The sequence below is a fragment of the Papaver somniferum genome, unplaced genomic scaffold (genome assembly GCF_003573695.1).
Source record: "Papaver somniferum cultivar HN1 unplaced genomic scaffold, ASM357369v1 unplaced-scaffold_84, whole genome shotgun sequence".
Lineage (NCBI taxonomy): Eukaryota > Viridiplantae > Streptophyta > Magnoliopsida > Ranunculales > Papaveraceae > Papaver > Papaver somniferum.
The window spans coordinates 1,058,271-1,077,385 of NW_020651415.1; the positions used below are offsets into that span (position 1 = coordinate 1,058,271).

The window sequence follows — 19,115 nt, forward strand, 5'->3', positions numbered from 1 at the left end:
CCGTAAATCTTGCAAACGAAAAGTAGAATCTCTCTCAACTATGATGCTTAATTATTTGATTTCATGTACTATTTGCTACAATTGGAAAAAAGATGGAAACAACAAAAGAAAAACAGGGTTTTAAAGAAATTATCAAACCATTTTACCGACTCTTTTCGAGGTAGATGAGGTAAATCAGCTGGTGGGGCAAAAGTTTTTCTTGTGCTAGAAAATTCTATTAACTATAGCTTTGATGTGGTTAATCTGGATCTCAATCTTAAAGTAATGGAGGTATTTATAACCTGGACTCCTTATTCTCTTAAAATTAACATCTCAGTTTATCTGCCACATGCTGAAACCTTGAATTGTATGCCCATAGCATGCTTGATATCTAACCTCTCTGGAAAAAATTATTTAGTTAATTTTGAAAAACTGTTGGGTAATATTCATGTGGTCACTACTTGCTTGAGAAATTACACTTTTTGGAACCCAATCTTACGAATTGTTGAATACGCCATTGTCTCATATTGTTGGAAGTTTTAGTGTATGCATAGTATTAGTATAATTTTGTTATCCAGATATTTCATATTTCTGGCAATTTATAATTATGATTTCATGGAATTGTCAAGGGTTAAGAAAACTATAGACCAAAAACAGATTGCTAGATATTTTGAATAAAAATAATTCAGACATTCTATTCCTTTCAAAAACAAAACAGCAGCACAAAGAGATGGAAAACATCATGAAACAAGTAAATATTCAAAATTATTTCTTAGTTCCCCCTAGAGGTATTGCTGGAGGCCTTTGTCTTATTTGGAAAATCAATGTTAAGTTACAAATTGAGGATTTTTCTTATTACTGTATAAATGCTACCGTTACAAATCATCATAATGATATTAGTTGGACTCTTACTTGTTTTTATGGGAGTCCATATAGAAGATTTAAACTTCAGCCATGGAACATTATAAGTCAAATGACAGAAACAATAAATAAACCATGGATAATCATAGGATATTTAAACGTTGTCTTCATGAAGATGAAAAAAGAAGTAGATATCCTTTGAGGAGGAATGAGGCCAGAGCTTTCAACAACTTAATAAATGACTGCAACCTTATGGATTTAGGTTTCACGAGCTATACTTTCACATGGAATAACCATAGACAGGGCACTCAAAATATTGAACAACTATTAGATAGAGCTATAGTACATGACAAACGGAATAAAAAAATTCCTAATTATAGCATTACCCATTTAGGACCTCTTACTTCTGATCATGTTACAGTAAAACTGAATACATATAACCAGTGGGATGATGAGCCGACACCTTACAAATACTTTGGGGAATGAATCAAGCATGAGGACTGTAAGCCATTAATTCAGGATAGTTGGAACAAAAACATAAAAGGTTCCTCAGCTCATTAAGTAAATAAGAAACTTGATAACGTCAAACACATTATGAAACTTTGGAACAGAACTAGCTTTGGAAACATCCATAGTAATATTCAGAAGATAAAGAAGGACATGGATAAGACTAATAGTATGAATAACTATCTGAATAAGATAACTGAACTAGCAAATTTGAGACGAGACCTATCTAAATGGTATAAAAGAAAAATTCTGGAAATAGGGACAAAAACATTGCTTTAGGGGATCGAAACACGAGATATTTCCATAAAAAAGCAAAACAGAGGTTTAGGAGAAACATAATCGAAACTCTTAAAGATCGAAACACGAGATATTTCCATAACAACCAGAATTCATTATCTTCCTTGAGATTTGAGCATGATCCAACCCATTTAACTTTTGAAGTATGGGCGTGCGATTGTAGCATCATATGCTTATAACCGTAAAGAGAGTTCCCTAAACCATGGATTGGGTGTTTAAACCAAATAAGACATCCCTTAGTAGTACTAAGATGTATAATTAGCAAATGCTGCAGGATTTGAGCATGTTTGCCACTTGACAGACATCAGCAGTTGGGGACATTTTCTTTTTTTGATGGAAAGTTGGGCTTGAACAACTCATAATTTATTAAATTACCTCATTAAAACTGAGGTTCGAAGGGATACATAATGGTGGAGAATCACCATTCCAGGAATCAGATAACATCAATATCAATTACATCAGTAGAAAACATAAAGAAATAACTAGTACTAAATTTACAGATTTTGGAATATAAAGAAACGAAAAACCAAAATTGTACAATTTTGCATTTTGTCGACGAAATTGACACCCTTCTAACGGTTATTGATTCAAAACATTTTGATTCCTGATCCTTTGATTTTTCATCATCAACATCATATATGTTAGATGCTTTCACTGTGGAGAAGTAATAATCCAAATTGACACTATCACGATCAATATCGGTATTAATTTCCGAAGTATATCGTGGTCTTTCATAACATATTTGATAACGATTCAGCAACTCCACCAATAAATGCCATAATGGCTATCAGCAAACAAATCTGAATAGCATGAAGAAGCCATATCAGAAAAAAAAAAGTATATATAAACATGTAAAAAAAACTAAGAATTGTTGCGTGAAACAACAATTTGTTTAATTTATTTATCTAATAATACAAACTAACTACTAATTGTATCCAAATCTTACCGGAGGATCTTAAAGATTCAAACCAAATCCAATAGATTTGAAACAAAATGGAAATGATTTAATAAAATTTGTGAAGTTGGAGATTTTTTTTTTCTCGGAGAGATATTTGGTTTTTAGGCTTGCGATTTCCAGTTGGGGACATTTTCATCATTTAAAATTATGATTATCTCGATTATGAGGTAAGGTTTTCTCTTATATTTTCCTCTTTTCCTTGTTATACCAATTTCATTTGTGACTGATTTCGGTTTATTTTGATTCACTTTGGTTTTATCCAAACCCGACGGAAGATTTTATTTTCTCTTATTCGTCCTCTTTCTTCTCCTCATCTCCCCTGTTCTTTAATCCCAGAGAGTCTGAGAGATAATTTTGAGGTCGGAAAATATTAGAGGAACATTAAGGAATGATTACTGGTGGTGAGGATTGTGTTCAGTTGATTCAAACGACTTAGTTAGGGTTTCTGGATTTGAAAAGGAAATTAGTTGATGAACTGCATGAATGATGAAGGAGATGGTATTGTAGAGTTATGAATTGGTTAGGGTTCTATTCTGATTGAAGAGAAGTGAAATCAGTGAGATTCAAAATTAGGTTATCAAACACTAATTTTGGGTTTGTGGATGACAGATATGTTTTCACTGTTACGAGCAAGGGACAAGGATTTAGTGATCGAAAATATAGGGTTTCATGAGAAGAACTCAGGGATGGATTTGAATCTGAACTGAGCTTGCAGTGAAGATTGGTTAATTGTAAGAGGTAATTTTCTTCAATCAATTGAATTGAATTTCTGTTACTGTGATGATGATGATATTGTTATTGCATTGCAGGCTCATGTAGGGAATGCAACATATTGTAAGTATTGATTCATCTTTTTTTTCCTTGTCGTTCATATACTATCTGCTAATCATGGATTAAATTGTGATTTAATCTTTATTATGGTTTAGGAATTGATTGGTCTAGTGGTGTTTTCTTGAGGCAAGTTTTCTTTAGACTTGTCGTTAAAGTAGGCTTGGGAACGAATTTTGCAATACAACCCCTGGCAGTAACATAAGCCTGCAATACAACCCCTGGCAGTAACATAAGCCTCAACTCCACCTGCAACAGCATAATAGCATCACCAACAAACACCAAAATCTCCAACACAACTGCAAGCTCATCAGCAACAGAACACAACTCTAACCATTCTCACTGCCTCCTGCCATATTTCTGTACGCTCAGTAAGTGCATCTCAACTTTACCGAACAACATAACCCTTTTGATGCTGCAATTCTACAACACTTAAACAATGAGAGCTACTCAAATTCTGTAGTTAGGGTGCTAGCTGACACTTACCTCCAGAAAGGGACCAATAAGCAGAGCACTCGAATCCATCACAGCAAATTCTAATCAAAATTCCACAGAAAAAAATAAACTCATCAGTTTTCGGTTTTCCATGTCTTTGCTACTGATTCCTTTTCTAAATGGATGAGTACATTGTTTACTAAGGATATACACAATCATTTGGGAAGGAGTAACACGAATGAAACTATCTCGATGAGGTCAGGCCCAATAGTCTTCCAATTGTTGTGAAATAAATGCTAGGAAACAATTTGGGCTCTACCCTCCCATAACCATAAGGAATAAAGCATTATTAATCTTTGTCAACATTGACGGTTCTCAATTTTGTCATTGCCAGTTCTAGATTAATACTCCAAAAACATATTATCATTTTTACATTCATTTCATCTTATATCCGTTTATCGGAACGGCGGATATTAGTTAAGACCTCGGTCGGTGAGCAACCAATTACCAATGATGTTTTCAGGTAGGATGATCACTAACACTCATGGTAGTGACCATCCCAACCCATCTGCCAAAATCAAAATATTTGAATAGAGAGATTCTTCATTTTGGATTTTCTTTTAGCAATTGCATCCATCGGAAACGTGTATCCAATTAATGCATTTTCATAGTTTTCCTTGATATTTTTTCCGATGTTGGATTGCTAAGTTTCATGGTCCGTAAATAATGGTAACTTCACATTGTTAATTATTGTCAACAATCAATCAATCAATTAGTAGTACTTCATTATTGTTCGTAAATTAACAATCTCTTGATTGATATTCTTATTAGTTCGAAATCCACTTACGATTGTTTCGAAAACGTTCCACCCACAATGACTCAATCAGGATGATGATATCAGTTTATGAGCAATCAAAAGATCTGACATACACACGATCAGAATCATCAGAATCTAGTTCTTAGCTGAATAAATGATCCTTTGGTTTGAGTTTTGACTTTCCACTTGGAATCCAACAGTGGTCGGTCGCTTTAGCATGTGCCAGCCTTATAAGACGGCTAGGAAGTGTTGTGGTGATCACACAATGAGCGGTAATAGTGATTTTGGTGTCCCCGAATCGGAAGATGTTCTTTTTTTGTGGGTCCCACGGTTTCAGTGGCGGACTCATTGCCGGGGGATTAAAAATTATTTTGTGGAAATAAAGGACTTAGGTGGATTAAAGACTAGGGTAACTGGCGGACTAAATACTAAATGCCAGGAAATATCAAGGGTGGATATACGGCTTATGAAGATATTTTTGTTGGGAGGGCTGAGCTTGGGTTAGTCAACCCTGATTGACTAACCGATTCTGGGAGAAGGGGTGGGGGATGGAGCCTGGGTTAATCAACCCTCGGCTCCGCCACTCCACAAATTTTCAGGCCGGGTTCACCATTATCTTAGTGTTTGGAAAAATGATTTTTGAGTTGTTTTCAGGGAAGTAGGCCAAACAAATTTGTAATTGATTGTACTGATGCAGACCATGAAATATTTTTGAATTTTTTCATGTTCTTAAGAGCATATCTCCCACAAAAAATAATTTCATCTTTCATATCGATAAAATTTAGTATACCAATCACTATTAATTTTGTGTGGAGCTCGTCTGTTAATTGACATGCATAATGCATATTGGTTAAATGCTCAGAAAATCACTTCGGAGTTGTATTTTTCTAGCGCCAAACAATGTGTAGTTAGACTTATGTGGTGAAATTCAGGTCTTGGATTCGTCTTGGCCATGACCAACACATGTAGACATTTTTATCTCGGTGAGATCCTCAGAAGAATCTTATAGACATTGATTCCAAATTCTATACTTCTAATTAAGTACTTAATTAATGAAGTCACCGAGGATTATAAACTAACTTGAACTCGACCCTCGTAATATGATTCATAATATCACACAACATAAAGAAATTCAAAGATAGCTTGATTATCTATAATGAAATTTCCATATTGCCACTTAATTCTAATATATTTCGGAAAACCCATCCGTCTCGATAATATTTTGGCCATCGAAACGAGTTTTTCAGTTTAATCTCGTCTAACCGAAATCAAGACACTCGTCTCATCCAAAAATTGAGATCGTAAATATACACAAGATTTCGGCCGTCCCGAAAATTCAAAACCATTATGACGAGGGATCGTTGGAAAACATTTTAAAACACCTACGTAACGAATATAAACATGGATATTAAATTATACACATTTCTTATAGTAACAATAATCAATTAAGTGATAGGAAGATCTGCTCAATCAACATGACATAAGCAATTTTTTTCTCTGAATTATTATAAGATTTATCTAATGCAATCCCTAACTTCTCTTAATATTCCCTACTTTATTCAATTCAATCTCATGTTACTTTCTATCTTTGGATTTCTAAGTTCTTACTTCAAGATTGTCATCAATAGTTACATTCATAATAGTACTTTCACTACTACTGATGTTAACAAAAGTAAGAAAATCAACAATTACTCTCAAGATCAACAAACTAGCACCATTCAAAGTATTAACATTACTGAGACTCTATTTGAATAAGAACAAGTAAACGGGAGCATACATAACACTTCTTTCAACCTATCAATTTTCTAGAGGTCCACATCCCTCAACCATAACAAAATATATACCATTAAATCTATTCACCACAAACACCCCACCATCACTTTTGTGAGTACCACTGCACGTCAACAAATAAATACTAGAAAAATTCAAAACAAAATCGACCGTCAGGAGAAGAATAAAAAGAGTTTCAACATTACCATCATCTACAGAAAGATCAAAAAGACAAGGAGCAAGTATCAGGATAGCCAATTTGTCAAAAACTTGTTAACCATTTTCAAACTCTTTTCACTTGGCTACTATTGATACCACTGGAGGGACTTCTAAAAGTCTTCTCCATCATAGATCCAATTCTACTCTTCCTCGTATTGCGCACTATAATCACTGCCAGGCAATGCAGGAGAATCGTGACTATCATCAGATGATGAACTCTCATCACTATCTTCATCCTCATCACTCTCATTCTCTAAGAGATTTTCATCGTCATCACTTGACTTTCCTTCACGTATGGTTCTGGAAAAAATCCTTGGATTGGCCCTTTCATCCTCAAACCTCATGCGAAGCTTCCTCTCATGATATACTTTCGTTTGTTCTTTCTCTTCAACAGCATCTGAATCCTATTCACTGGTATCAACCTCCTCCATTGGATACTCAAAACCACTCTTAGACTCCTCAGATTCACTTTCAATTGCACTCCCATATCCCTTGCATTTCTCCAATTTCTATGATCTCTCCTCCTTTCTCTTGTCAACTCTTGCAAAATGCTTCATCTTCCATGCAGCAAATAAGGCATTAATTTCCTCCTCTTGTCTCCGACGGGCCATTTTATGTGTACTTCTGTTTATCTCCTCTTGTAATTTATCTCTCAACTTTTCTATCTCATGATAACTCAATAAGAATGCAAAATTCTTGGCTTGATGATACTTTGCTGATAATGGTGGATTTACAGGAAGATTATTACCAGGGTTCTCAGGAAGATTTTGATTATCAGAGTTTGCCATTTTCTAAACCTCTATTCTTTCTCCTAATTTTTTCCTTTTCTGACTATAAAAGTTACTACTCCCTCCGTCCCACTATTAGTTGATCTACTCCGTGCCACTATTAGCTACTACTTCCTCCGTCCCATTTTCTAAACCCAATTTATAGACCCTTAATCAATACTATTCATAGCAAATTTAAGGTGTTTGGTTAAGGGTCGTGTCTAGACCATGCACGTCGGTTCAATACCTCATACATAGTACCCAGAACTATCATGACGCTTTGAAAAATATTACTCATCATCAATAATGTCTAACCTTTTAGTTCTGGCTTAATTGCACCCTTTCAAACCTATCGCCTTAATATGCCAAACCTAATCTCCCTTCTCTCCCTAGTCCCTTTGGTTCTGCCATTATGAGTGGTAAGCCACCAAACCTAGTTTTGGCTTATTGGGATTATGGCTTTTGATTTTATGCAGGTTCAGAAATTGCTGCACCTGTTTGGAGGCACCATTGAATTTTGGGGCACTTTGATTAGCTACATGAATCCTATTTCTATCAGCTCTACTCTAAGCAATACCAAAGTCCCTACACCCAAAATCAATTTTCACCTCACCAAATCAAACTTTGAGTTGAACATCACATCCACATTTAGATCCTATTTGTTATTTCATACCACCTTTCAATGCAGTAGCGAATCCAGAACAAAATCTCAATGGGGGCACAATCTATCCTTGAAGATCATTAATAACTCCCCCTAGTCGCATAGAACTTGAGCCAAAGTGATAACTCATTATGCATATTTAACTTGCAGAGATTTCTAAAGATGATGAAATGAAAGGAATTTCACTATCTTTGTTGAATATGAACAGAACAACATGGAAGAATTCATACAACTGAAATAGGAGCAGAACTCCAATGATTCTTATAGGTTAATTAACCATATAAACGAAGTAATCAATGACTATTAAGCCATGCAATAACCAAATAACGACACATCATGGTGTTTGTACAAATCGATAAATAAGTACTCAATTTGTTAGAATCTTTCAAAAAAATAACCCATTTTTATCATAGAAAAATTACTTACAGCCAACGAAAAACAAATGATCAATTAGATAAAATTGATGAGTAAAAACCATGCCTTATATGAAAGCGATGAAGAGGTTAACTAATTTTTAGTTGTTTATATAATACTCTATCAGGTTTTTGGGATAAAGTGACGTGGATGGATTCTTGTGCAGAAAAAATCCTATATTTTAGGGCACTTTAGTAGTTCCATGGAGTTGGAGATTAATACGGGAATAGAGGATGAAGTTTGTTTAGGATTATTCTGGTATATCGTGTAAATATTGGGAAGGTCTTTGGTTTAAATCCAACGGTAAACGCATATAGGAAATACAATTTTTCACCAAACTTATGGGGCTGATGATCCCACGTGCACCCCCGTATATTCTCCCCATTTTCAATACATCCCATCTACCATTATTATATTTGGATGTATTCAACTTCTGGTAGTCTCCCTCATTGCAAACAATAATAAAAAATTGGATCTAAATTCCTATGCTTTTGTGGTTCCTCCACATGTGTTATACACCGCATATACTTCTGGGGGTTCTACTATTGTTAATGATGTCTTATTATTTCACTAACTTTAATAACATGTAACTATAAACCACCATCATACAAAGATATCACAAACCATGCAGATACTAATGATACTCTTCCCGACACCAATGTTACTGAACCACCCCAACACACATCCCACCTGAATCTTTCACAAATCTTCCTGTCAAATTCTCTGCTGAGGATAACTCTAATCTGAATCTCCCCCTCACTGCTGAGGAAATTAAGAACTTTGTGTTTCAAATGGGTGGAAAAAAAGCTCCTGGCCTGATGGCTACACATGCATGTTTTATCAAAAACACTGGGATATTATTGGGTAGGCTGTTATAGACATGATCCAAACAAGTTTTAGAACTGGTCACCTAGCTAAAATTTCAATACTACCAACATTTTTTTGATCCCTAAGGTCCCTCTAGATGAACTCGTTTCTCATTTTAAACCAATAGGCTTATGTAATTTTGTTTATAATATTTTATCCAAAATCCTGGCTAATAGACTTAAACCACTTATGGATAATATTATCTATCAAAATCAGGGTGCTTTTGTCCCTAAAAGAAGCATCTTTGATAACATTCTTTTAGCCAATTAGGCTATCTATGTTGTTAATCATCATAAAAATAAAGAAGGTATTGCTTCTATTAAACTAGATATGCCCAAAACTTATGATATAAATTAGAGTGATTCTTTTCTTGTCAAAGTCTTACATAAAATAGGTTTATCTAAACATTGGATTGATCTTACTCATCAATGTCTTTCTACTGTCTCATACTCTGTGTTATTAATGATAGTCCTACTGGTCTTATAAAACCTGAAAGAGGCCTAAGACATGGAGATCCTTTATCTCCATACCTTTACATTATCTGCTCTGAAGCCTTATCTGCTTATATTGATGGCCTGACCAGTAAAGGATGGGTATAAGGTATTAAAGTTTGTAAGAATGCCCCTTGCATGACACATCTCTTGTTTGCTGATGATTCCCTCTTGTTTTCCAAAACTATTGAAAAATATTTTAAAACTATCAAAGATTATCTTCAAAAGTATTGTTTGGCTTCTGGTCAGGAAATAAATTTTGATAAATCGGGTATTTTGTTTAGTAAAAAGTTGCATGCCCCTCTTATGAATCATTTATCTAACATTTTGGATATCCATAATAGAGATCTAGGAGAAAAATACCTTGGTACCCCTATAGCTTTCCAGTCCTCTAAAATTTAGACCCATATGGGTATTCTTCAAGCTGTTGATGCCATAATTACTTCTTGGCTTCATAGACTTTTATCCCAAGCTGCTAGAACTACCTTGGTTAAGCATGTTGGACAGGTTATTCCTTTGTACCAAATGAGTGCTTTTCTTATCCCTAAGTATCTTTGTAGGAAAATGGATTTCCCACCTACGTCAGTTCTGGTGGGGAGATACCTTAGATCTCAAGGAAAGAAAGCTCCATCTTCTGGGATGGGATGCCTTGTGCTCCCATAATTCCGAAGGTGGTCTAAGATTTAAAAAAGATGAACTTAATAACTTGGCTATGCAAGCTAGGAATGCTTGTAAAATCATAGAGAATCCTGACTGCCTCCTAGGTACTGTGATGAAAGCTAGATACTTTCTTATGACTGAATTCCTTAATGTTGCTTGCCCTACTGACTTCTCTTGACTTTGATATGTTTACATACCATGAAAGAGATGATTAAGTCTTTTATTTCCTGGATTGTTGGAGATGGAAAGTTTATTGATCCTTGGTGTGATAAATGGATCCATACTTTGCTATCTGCTACCCCTAATCCTCTAGTTCCTCTTGACCCTTGTGTCAAAGTCTCCTACTTCATTGATGAGACTACTAGATCTTGGAATTAAAATAAGTTAAACAATCACTTTGATTATTCTTCCGTTCAGAAGATCATTACTATTTTCTTAAGTCAGTTGTGTACTCCTGATAGGAGGGCTTGGGAGATTTCAAAGAATGGTCAATATTCCTCTAAATATGCTTAGTTGGGACTTAAAGGGTTTGGGCCCTCCCCTTGTAATAAAATTGGGAAGTGCATTTGGAAAATCAATGTGTCTCACCGTATTCAGCATTTTACTTGGAAAGCTGCTAGAAATGTGTTTCCTTCTAAAACTGTTTTACAAACATGTATGCATATGCATTCTATCACTTGTAATCCATGCTCTGACCCTTGTGAGTCCATTATTCATTCTCTTTTTATGTGTCCTTTTACTATTCATGTTTGGAGTCTGGCTTCTTTTTTTTCCAGTACTTATTTTTTCTCTTCTAGTTCTATGATAGATTGGTTGAATTTCTGGTTGATGAACCCTATTACTAGAAATCCTATTGATATGCATTGCATGTTTGTTGCTGTCTTGTGGTCTTTATGGACTAGTAGGAACAATTTAGTTTTTAGAAATCTCCAGGAGAATCATGTTGTTGTCATCATATGGTTAAGATTATGCTCCTCACTTTGAAAACTAGAGCTCTCTCCTTGCCATACCATTTCCTATAGTGACTACTGGATGCCCCCAACTTTTGGAGGGATTAAATGTAACACTGATGAAGCTTATGATGACATTACTATGCATAATGGTGCAGGCTATGTGATGAGGGACTTCTCCAGTAAGGCTTCTTTCTGCTATTTTATTGTTTTTGACGTGGAATCTGCTGAAGAGGCTGAAGCTAGAGCTATCTAGGTTTTTTTGAAGAAAGTTCTAGGCTGAATCTCCTAGAACTGATGCAATCTTTAAAGACATTCAACTTTTTGCTTCTTCTTTTATTGACTGTATTTTCTCTTTCCAACCTAGAACTTGTAACTTTGTTGCTCATGAACTAGCTAAGTGGGAAAAACAACAAGTCGTCTATGTACTGGTATGTCCCTCATGTTTGGCTTAGGTCTTTTGTTAAGGAGGACCATTAGCCTTTTTGAAGGCCTTTGCATATAAAAATAAACTTAAAAATTTACATGACATGGTTGAGATAATCCAAAAATACTTCTTTTCCCCTAACTTTTCAGCTACAAGTATCATATAATAATGGACCCCTGTTTAATTAGGCCGCCCGAGTAAAACGAGGAAGAACTTTATATATGGTGACTTTGTGTCAATGTGGCACGTGACTTTTTTTTTCCAAATTGAAGCAAAAAGATTGAATTTTGTTTGGTGCTGGCAACCAAAATTTGGTGTCCCATTTGAAATGACGCGACCGCCCCTCCCCTTTAGTCTAATTACTTTAACTCTTTAACTATCCTATATTTTTCAGGAATATAATTGGAAAACAAACTAAAATATAATATATCTAAAAATCCGTGCCTTGAAATTTTACAAATTTTATCTCGTTGGAAAGCTTTTGAAGAAATCTACGCAATGAGTACAAACAACATTATCAAATTTAGAGTTTTTACGAAAAATTCGTAGGTGTTTATCCTTTTAGGCACAATTTTTGAAAATGAAATGCATAATAATTATGCAAACCACCACTAAGGATGTATAATTAACTAATTTTCTGTTGCAACTAATAAAACGAAGTGCTCCATCCGTTTCAAAAAAACTGATATTTTCATTTTAGGCATAATTTTCAATTTTCGTTATTGGATGATGCCAAAGAAAATCTAATCGGTGATAATCACAGTGCCCAGCCTTAGTAGGGTCGGATAATCATGGAACAACACTTAAGTTGCAATTTAACAATGATGAATGACCAAGTATCTAATCATCACCAGTAGAAGCTTTGAAAGCATATATAAATAAGTCCAACAACAAACACAGTTGGCATCCACCCTGTCTCTTTGCCGACTCAATCAAATTAACGTGCGCCTCTGAGTTAACTTCACCATCCATTCCCCAAAAAGTATTTATTAACTTATATAAATAAATTAATCTCCCGCAATTTCCTCAAATAATCGTCTCATTATCCTTTCTTTCTTCTTCACACAAATCGATTGGTTCAATTTTGCTCGCTCTGATTTGCATTTCTGGTATGTTTGATTTAGGGTTAGGGTTTTGTTTTGATGAGATCTGAAGATGATTAGGATTTTTTGTGTCAATTTCTTGATTTTTTTTTATTTTGAAATGCAGGTTTTGTGAATTAAGGAGAAGAAAGGTATGGCGAAGGTAGATCAGGAATATGATTATTTATTCAAGATCGTATTGATTGGTGATTCAGGTGTTGGGAAATCTAATATTCTTTCCAGATTTACAAGGAATGAGTTTTGTTTGGAATCTAAATCAACTATTGGTGTTGAATTTGCTACCAGAACTTTGCAGGTAATTACAATTTCTCTTAATTTAAGTAATAATTTGGGAGTTTTGATCTTACATTGATTTTAGTTCCTGTGAATTTGTCTAATACCAAATTGATTAAGTTTTTCTTTGTTAAACATTTCAAAATTAGGGGTTTAGATTCGATTAGAGGTTGTTGTATCAACCAATTTGTTGAGCTTGAGATTGAAAAAAATTAAAAAATTGTTGGTGATATTGAATCGATGAAGTCGGGTACTCATGAATCTTCAACAATGTTCGAAGAACATTAACAATGTCATTGCCTCTTTATATACATGTTTCATTTACATATATTTACGTCTGGAGATATCTTTACCATTTGTATTAAGGTTTCCATTCCTAATTTCTAAATCAGCAAGTTTGGATAGGATTTAGAGTTAAGGTCAACTGAGGAAGGATCAAAATTATGTGGAATCAAGCTTTTTCTGTGCTTTATTTCGATAGCTTCATATACGATTGGGAAGGAGTTCGGCTGAAATTTTGATTTCTGTATTCCACATAGAGATAATATAGCTATTTCAATCATCAACAGATTTCGCCATCTTTTGTTTGGTTAGATGAGGAGAGGTACCAGGGAAAGATATAGATAGACTAGATGATAAACGTTAAATGATTAAGCGTCCTATTATTTTAGAGTTAATACCCAATTTTATTTTTATTTTTGCTTAATTGGATAGAGTTGTAGCTGGATTTTGAAATGTAATTAGTTCTACTGCTTGTGATTTATATGCAGTACAAGGTTCAGAGCTGACATGGTGTTTGGTTTTGTAATTTGAAACAGGTGGATGGAAAGACAATTAAGGCTCAGATATGGGATACAGCAGGTCAAGAAAGGTATCGAGCAATCACCAGTGCTTACTACAGAGGAGCTGTGGGAGCACTCTTGGTCTATGATACAACAAAGAGGCAAACCTTTGACAATGTGCAAAGGTGGCTCCGTGAACTTAGGGATCACGCTGACTCGAACATTGTAATTCTGCTGGCTGGTAATAAATCAGATTTGAAACATCTCAGGGCAGTAAATGAGGATGATGCTCAAGTTATAGCTGAAAAGGAAGGACTCTCATTTCTTGAGACGTCGGCATTGGAGGCACTAAACATAGAGAAGGCTTTTCAGACTATTTTGACAGAAATCTATCACATTGTAAGCAAGAAGGCATTGGCAGCCCAGGAAGCAGCTGCATCAGCCGGACTCCCTGGCCAAGGTACCACCATTAACGTTGCTGATGCATCAGGAAATTCAAGCCAGAGAAACTGCTGTTCTAATTAATGAAAGAGGAAAGCAATCTCTTATAAAATGTGAGAAAAATAGTAAGCGACCATTGCACAGACAATTTTTTTTTCTTCTCTTGGTTTCTTTAGAAATGGTCGCAAGCGGATACGGTGATCCATCTAGTCTAGGCTGTTTGTGTTTTACTTTCTCTTGGTGGTTTGTGTTCAAAATTGGTACTGACTGGTTCGACAGAAAAGATGGATATACGGAAAAAGCCAGTAGATATAGGTGGTTGAAGAAGCAAGAATATACATTTGTAAGCTGTACTAGTGACTAGTGTTGTCTCTTTGTTTATTTTGTTATGAGTTTTGCTCACCTAACTTTTGTATTAATAAAATAGAAAAATATTTTTTACACCTCCAGTCTTCTTTCAATGGATTCTGTAACCAATTTGCATATGACCATCTTCTTTTAAAATGGAACTGCTATATGACCAATAATGCCTGAATATTCAGAAAGATCCAGGGGAAAGACTCGCGATTACTACGAAGAATGTGGATTAACCAACTTTACCAAGAGTTTTGCTTCGTTGCTGAAGTTACCCATGTGATGTCAGTTGCCCACTGGAAAGCAGTTTAGCGTCCATTCTGCGCAAAGAGTTCTCTTGAATTCCACCCCTGAGTATTCTCCTCTAGCTTTTCTATATGTACCTGCATCATCTGTCAAAGTTTTGATAGTCTCATTGTCGAGTCGCACTACCAGATATCTGGTAACATGCTAATGAAACCTGGATAGCTGTTGAAACTGATAGATATTTTTAGATTTTCATCCTGCATAGGATTGTAGAAGAGAGTTTGAGAGAGATCATAGTTGTTATTATTCACATATAAAGAATCATTTATGTCTTTCACTATTGTTTGGTAGTAACCCAGCTGTTTTGGTCTTTGTTACTCATGCTCTTGTTTCATCTGGCTTTCCAGTTTCCAGATATGCCGTGAAATTGTACTACAAAATTCCGCACGACCCAGGTATTCCCCGTCTCTGCTCTTCGAATTAAATAGACTATTTAACCAATCATGACAAGTTATAGCATTTTGTTTTACATGTGTAATTCTAAAGTTTAGGTGATTCCAAACTTGAGCTGCAAAATTACAATCAAGAGAGATACGAGTTAAAAATTCATTGTGCATATGACATAACCGACAGGTCGTGTTCATGTTCGCAAATATTGCAGATATTCTTTCGCTATAGCATGAGCCATTTTCCAGATAAACATCTTAATCGAGGGGGAGACCTTCAATTTCCGGATAAAAGTCCATTTCGTTGAGTTGATTGTTATGTCGATGTTTTACTTGTTGTATAGAGATTTTACAGTGACTTTACCGTCTTGAGTGAGGTTCCAAATGGTTTCATCTTCTATTTCCTTTGTAGTGCCATGTCCGCAAAATAAGAGATGCATGTCGTATTAAGGACACTGGTTCGCCAGAATTTGGTTCAATGTGACTCTTGTTGTGATTGACTAACATATATCTGCATTGTTTGCTTTTTCATGCTGGACTTCAAGACTTGCAAGTTTTATAATGGGCTTCATCATTACAAATGTCTTTACTAGACGTGTATATACAGATTACAGTATATACTTACTTCATTACCTGAAATTTGAAAAACCCAATGAAATATAGGATCCCAAATGGAGTTTCCTCCCGTGGGCTTGAATTAATCAATCAAAATGAAACATATTTTGAGGCGTACTCAAATTTTGTGAGCCATGCTCAAGGTTCTGCTGATAACCTATGTTTTTGACTTGGTTCGGCTAATAACTTTTCAGCCGAACTTAGATAAATGTATGTCTCAAAACAGGTTTCATCAAAATTGCCGGACCTGACAATGTCCCAATGCGGTTCATGCACGTATATATCACATTTACTCTTCAGTTTTCAGTACGTCATGTTTCAGGGAATCCTAGTAAGAAAGCCAAGTAATGTAATCCAGATAGAAACTCATGAGATGGAAGATTTTGGGGAACTTTGATAAAGTATTCCGCTTTTTGGATACCCACTCTCTTTATTTTTCCAGCCGATACTCTTCTTCTTCTCCTCTGCTATGTTTCCGAAAAGGCGATTCGATTGAATCAATAGGACAGTGGGTGTAGTTGATGATTTAATTGAATCAATTATAGATGAAAGAAGATATCTCATCCATGGCGTCGAATGGAAAGGAGAAAGGGATGTCCAGGTAATAAAATTTGAATCCCTAATATTTGATTTTGTTAAATATGTATTTGCATGATGAAATCAAATGATTTCGATTCTTTTTTTTGTCAACATAGAGTGAAACCCTGATTTTATTTTTGTGAAACCTACCTTTCGCATAATTTTTTATCTTTTTCTTTTGTTTCTTCGTGAAGAATCTTCATTACCCATCATCTTTTTCTTTTGTTTCTTCGAGAATATAAGTACGGTTTATTGGTTCTTGTGCACCTTGATTTATCATAAGCCGTAACAAAACTCATAGGTATTTCTGTGGGAGACATATTTATCTATATCAATTGACTTTCTGTGTGAGACATATTGGTTTATCAAGTCTTCGACTTTGGGTCGTAGCAATTGTTAGTTGCGGATGAGATCAGTTAAGGGAATCAACTGCGTAGAATCCTGCTGGGGTTCTGAAACGTACGGAGTATAAATGTACCTTGATCAGTGTGAGATTGGTTAGGGCTCAACTACATTCCAGTCTGAAGTGCATTGGTAGTAGGACAGTGTCTGTAGATACTCAATACAATGTAGTGTTCAAAGATGGACTAGGTCCCGGAGTTTTTCAGCATTTGCGGTTCCTCGTTAACAAAATTTCTGGTCTTATTTCCTTTCCGCATTATGTTTGTTTATATAATTGAAATATCACAGGTTGTAGGCTAAGTTCAATCAGTTCTTGAATCCGTCCTTTGGGTTATCGATTGAATTGATTGACACTTGGATATTGGTTTGTGATGCCGACATACCGTCTAAGTTATTTCTCTTATGCAATCGGGCTCGCAAATTCCTATTTGTTTGATTGCTGATTGAATTGAGAAATTGAGATATAACTCTTTGATATACTTTTTTAAAGATTGAGTCTAACTGTCTAGTTGATTATCTAGAAAATATTTCTCAGTTTGACCATACAGATTGCCAAAACGAAATATTGGGCGTGGTTGTTTGACCTTGCTTTTTCAATTGTTATCAGAGCATGCAAACTCCTTTAAGACCTCATAACTCTGTGCTTATAGCGATCTGACTATGGACGATAATATCTCTTACAACGCATCATCAGTTCATAAACATTCTGACTTGGTCCAAATTCTTGTTTTTCCTGATAAATCTCTCACGTCTTCTCTGTCATCTAAATCTGTGTATAACTGGAAAGCATGCTTAGATGAACATTTGGATGAACTTTCTGATGAAAGTGATTCAAAATAGGTACATGATGTTGATGAGGAAGTCTCACAGTACATCAATCTTTGTGATCATCTCCTAAAGAAAAAGAAGGCAACATCTTGTTTGGCTGAGTTTTTGACTCCTCTTTGTCTAGAAAACAGAAAAATGAGAAAACTCTTTAAGGGGTATGATTGTGGTTATATTTTATTGCAATCTCTTCTTAAACATCGCGAGGACGATGTACGTTGTGAAACTCTTCGTCGAAATCTCTTTGTGTTGAAAAAAGACTTGCAGAAAGCAAAGCAAGGTATGACTCTCAACAAACTTGTTTCAATGATAGAGAAATTTGTTTTCTCTCCCCAGAAAAATAATTGAAGACTGACCTTTCTGCTGCTCTCGATAAGGTTAAATCTCTGTAATAAAATATGAAAAGATTCAATTCTAGCTCTACAAAATTATCTTTCATGTTGGGAACATCGTGATACACGTGGTATGGGCTATTAAGGTATAGATGCTCCAAGTACTGGTAAGATAAATTTGGGTCATGGTAAAAACCTTTCTCAATATGAGAATATCACTGGTAGTGAAACTTTTAAACCTCTTTCAGCAACAAATATCACTGGTTTTCAATCTTCAAGGAATGCTCATTTGAGAATAGTTAAAAACATTCTGATCCATTGTTATTATTGCGGAAAAAAGGGTCATATCGAAAAAAGATGTCATCTTCTCTTACGGAATGAAAAACTTCATAACATTTTTATATTGATGTCTAAAGAAGTAATAAAACCTGCTTCTCAGTGTACAATTAGAAATTCATTTCACAATCAGGAAAAATGTTGTGATGGGCCAATTCCTGATTATGAATATAACACAACTTCTACATACAATCGTAAAAAGAACAATGTTATATGGATGACTGATAATTCAGATAGGTCTGTGAAGAGAAAAAGTGTTCGAAGAAATAAAAAAATCGTCAAACTCCTCTCCTTCCCTCAAAGATGATCTTGCTACGAAGATGGGTGTTCCTGATTATTTTCACATTAATAAATTGACTGTCCAAATGTGCATTGTGCCTCTACTATGGAACCTTGGTACCCAACAAAAATTTTCTGGCTTCACCACTGATTCGGGTTGTTAACCGCAGCATCAAGATACAAATGCATGACTG

At 35.2% G+C, this 19,115-nt stretch overlaps 1 protein-coding gene across 1 annotated transcript; it reads left to right on the forward strand.

The window, feature by feature from the left end:
- Positions 1-12,863: 12,863 nt before the first annotated feature.
- On the forward strand, positions 12,864-14,950 carry LOC113345934 (ras-related protein Rab2BV-like). The gene is made up of 3 exons (XM_026589575.1): positions 12,864-13,017; positions 13,118-13,306; positions 14,103-14,950. Exons 2-3 carry the CDS (start codon positions 13,145-13,147, stop codon positions 14,589-14,591), a joined length of 651 nt encoding a protein of 216 aa, XP_026445360.1. The 5' UTR covers positions 12,864-13,017; positions 13,118-13,144; the 3' UTR covers positions 14,592-14,950.
- The last annotated feature ends 4,165 nt before the right edge of the window (positions 14,951-19,115 follow it).

Coding starts and splice junctions, on each gene's coding strand:
- LOC113345934 (XM_026589575.1), top strand. CDS start 13,145: ATGGCGAAGGTAGATCAGGAATATGATTATTTATTCAAGATCGTATTG. Junction 13,307..14,102: donor TTGCTACCAGAACTTTGCAG/GTAATTACAATT, acceptor AATTTGAAACAG/GTGGATGGAAAGACAATTAA.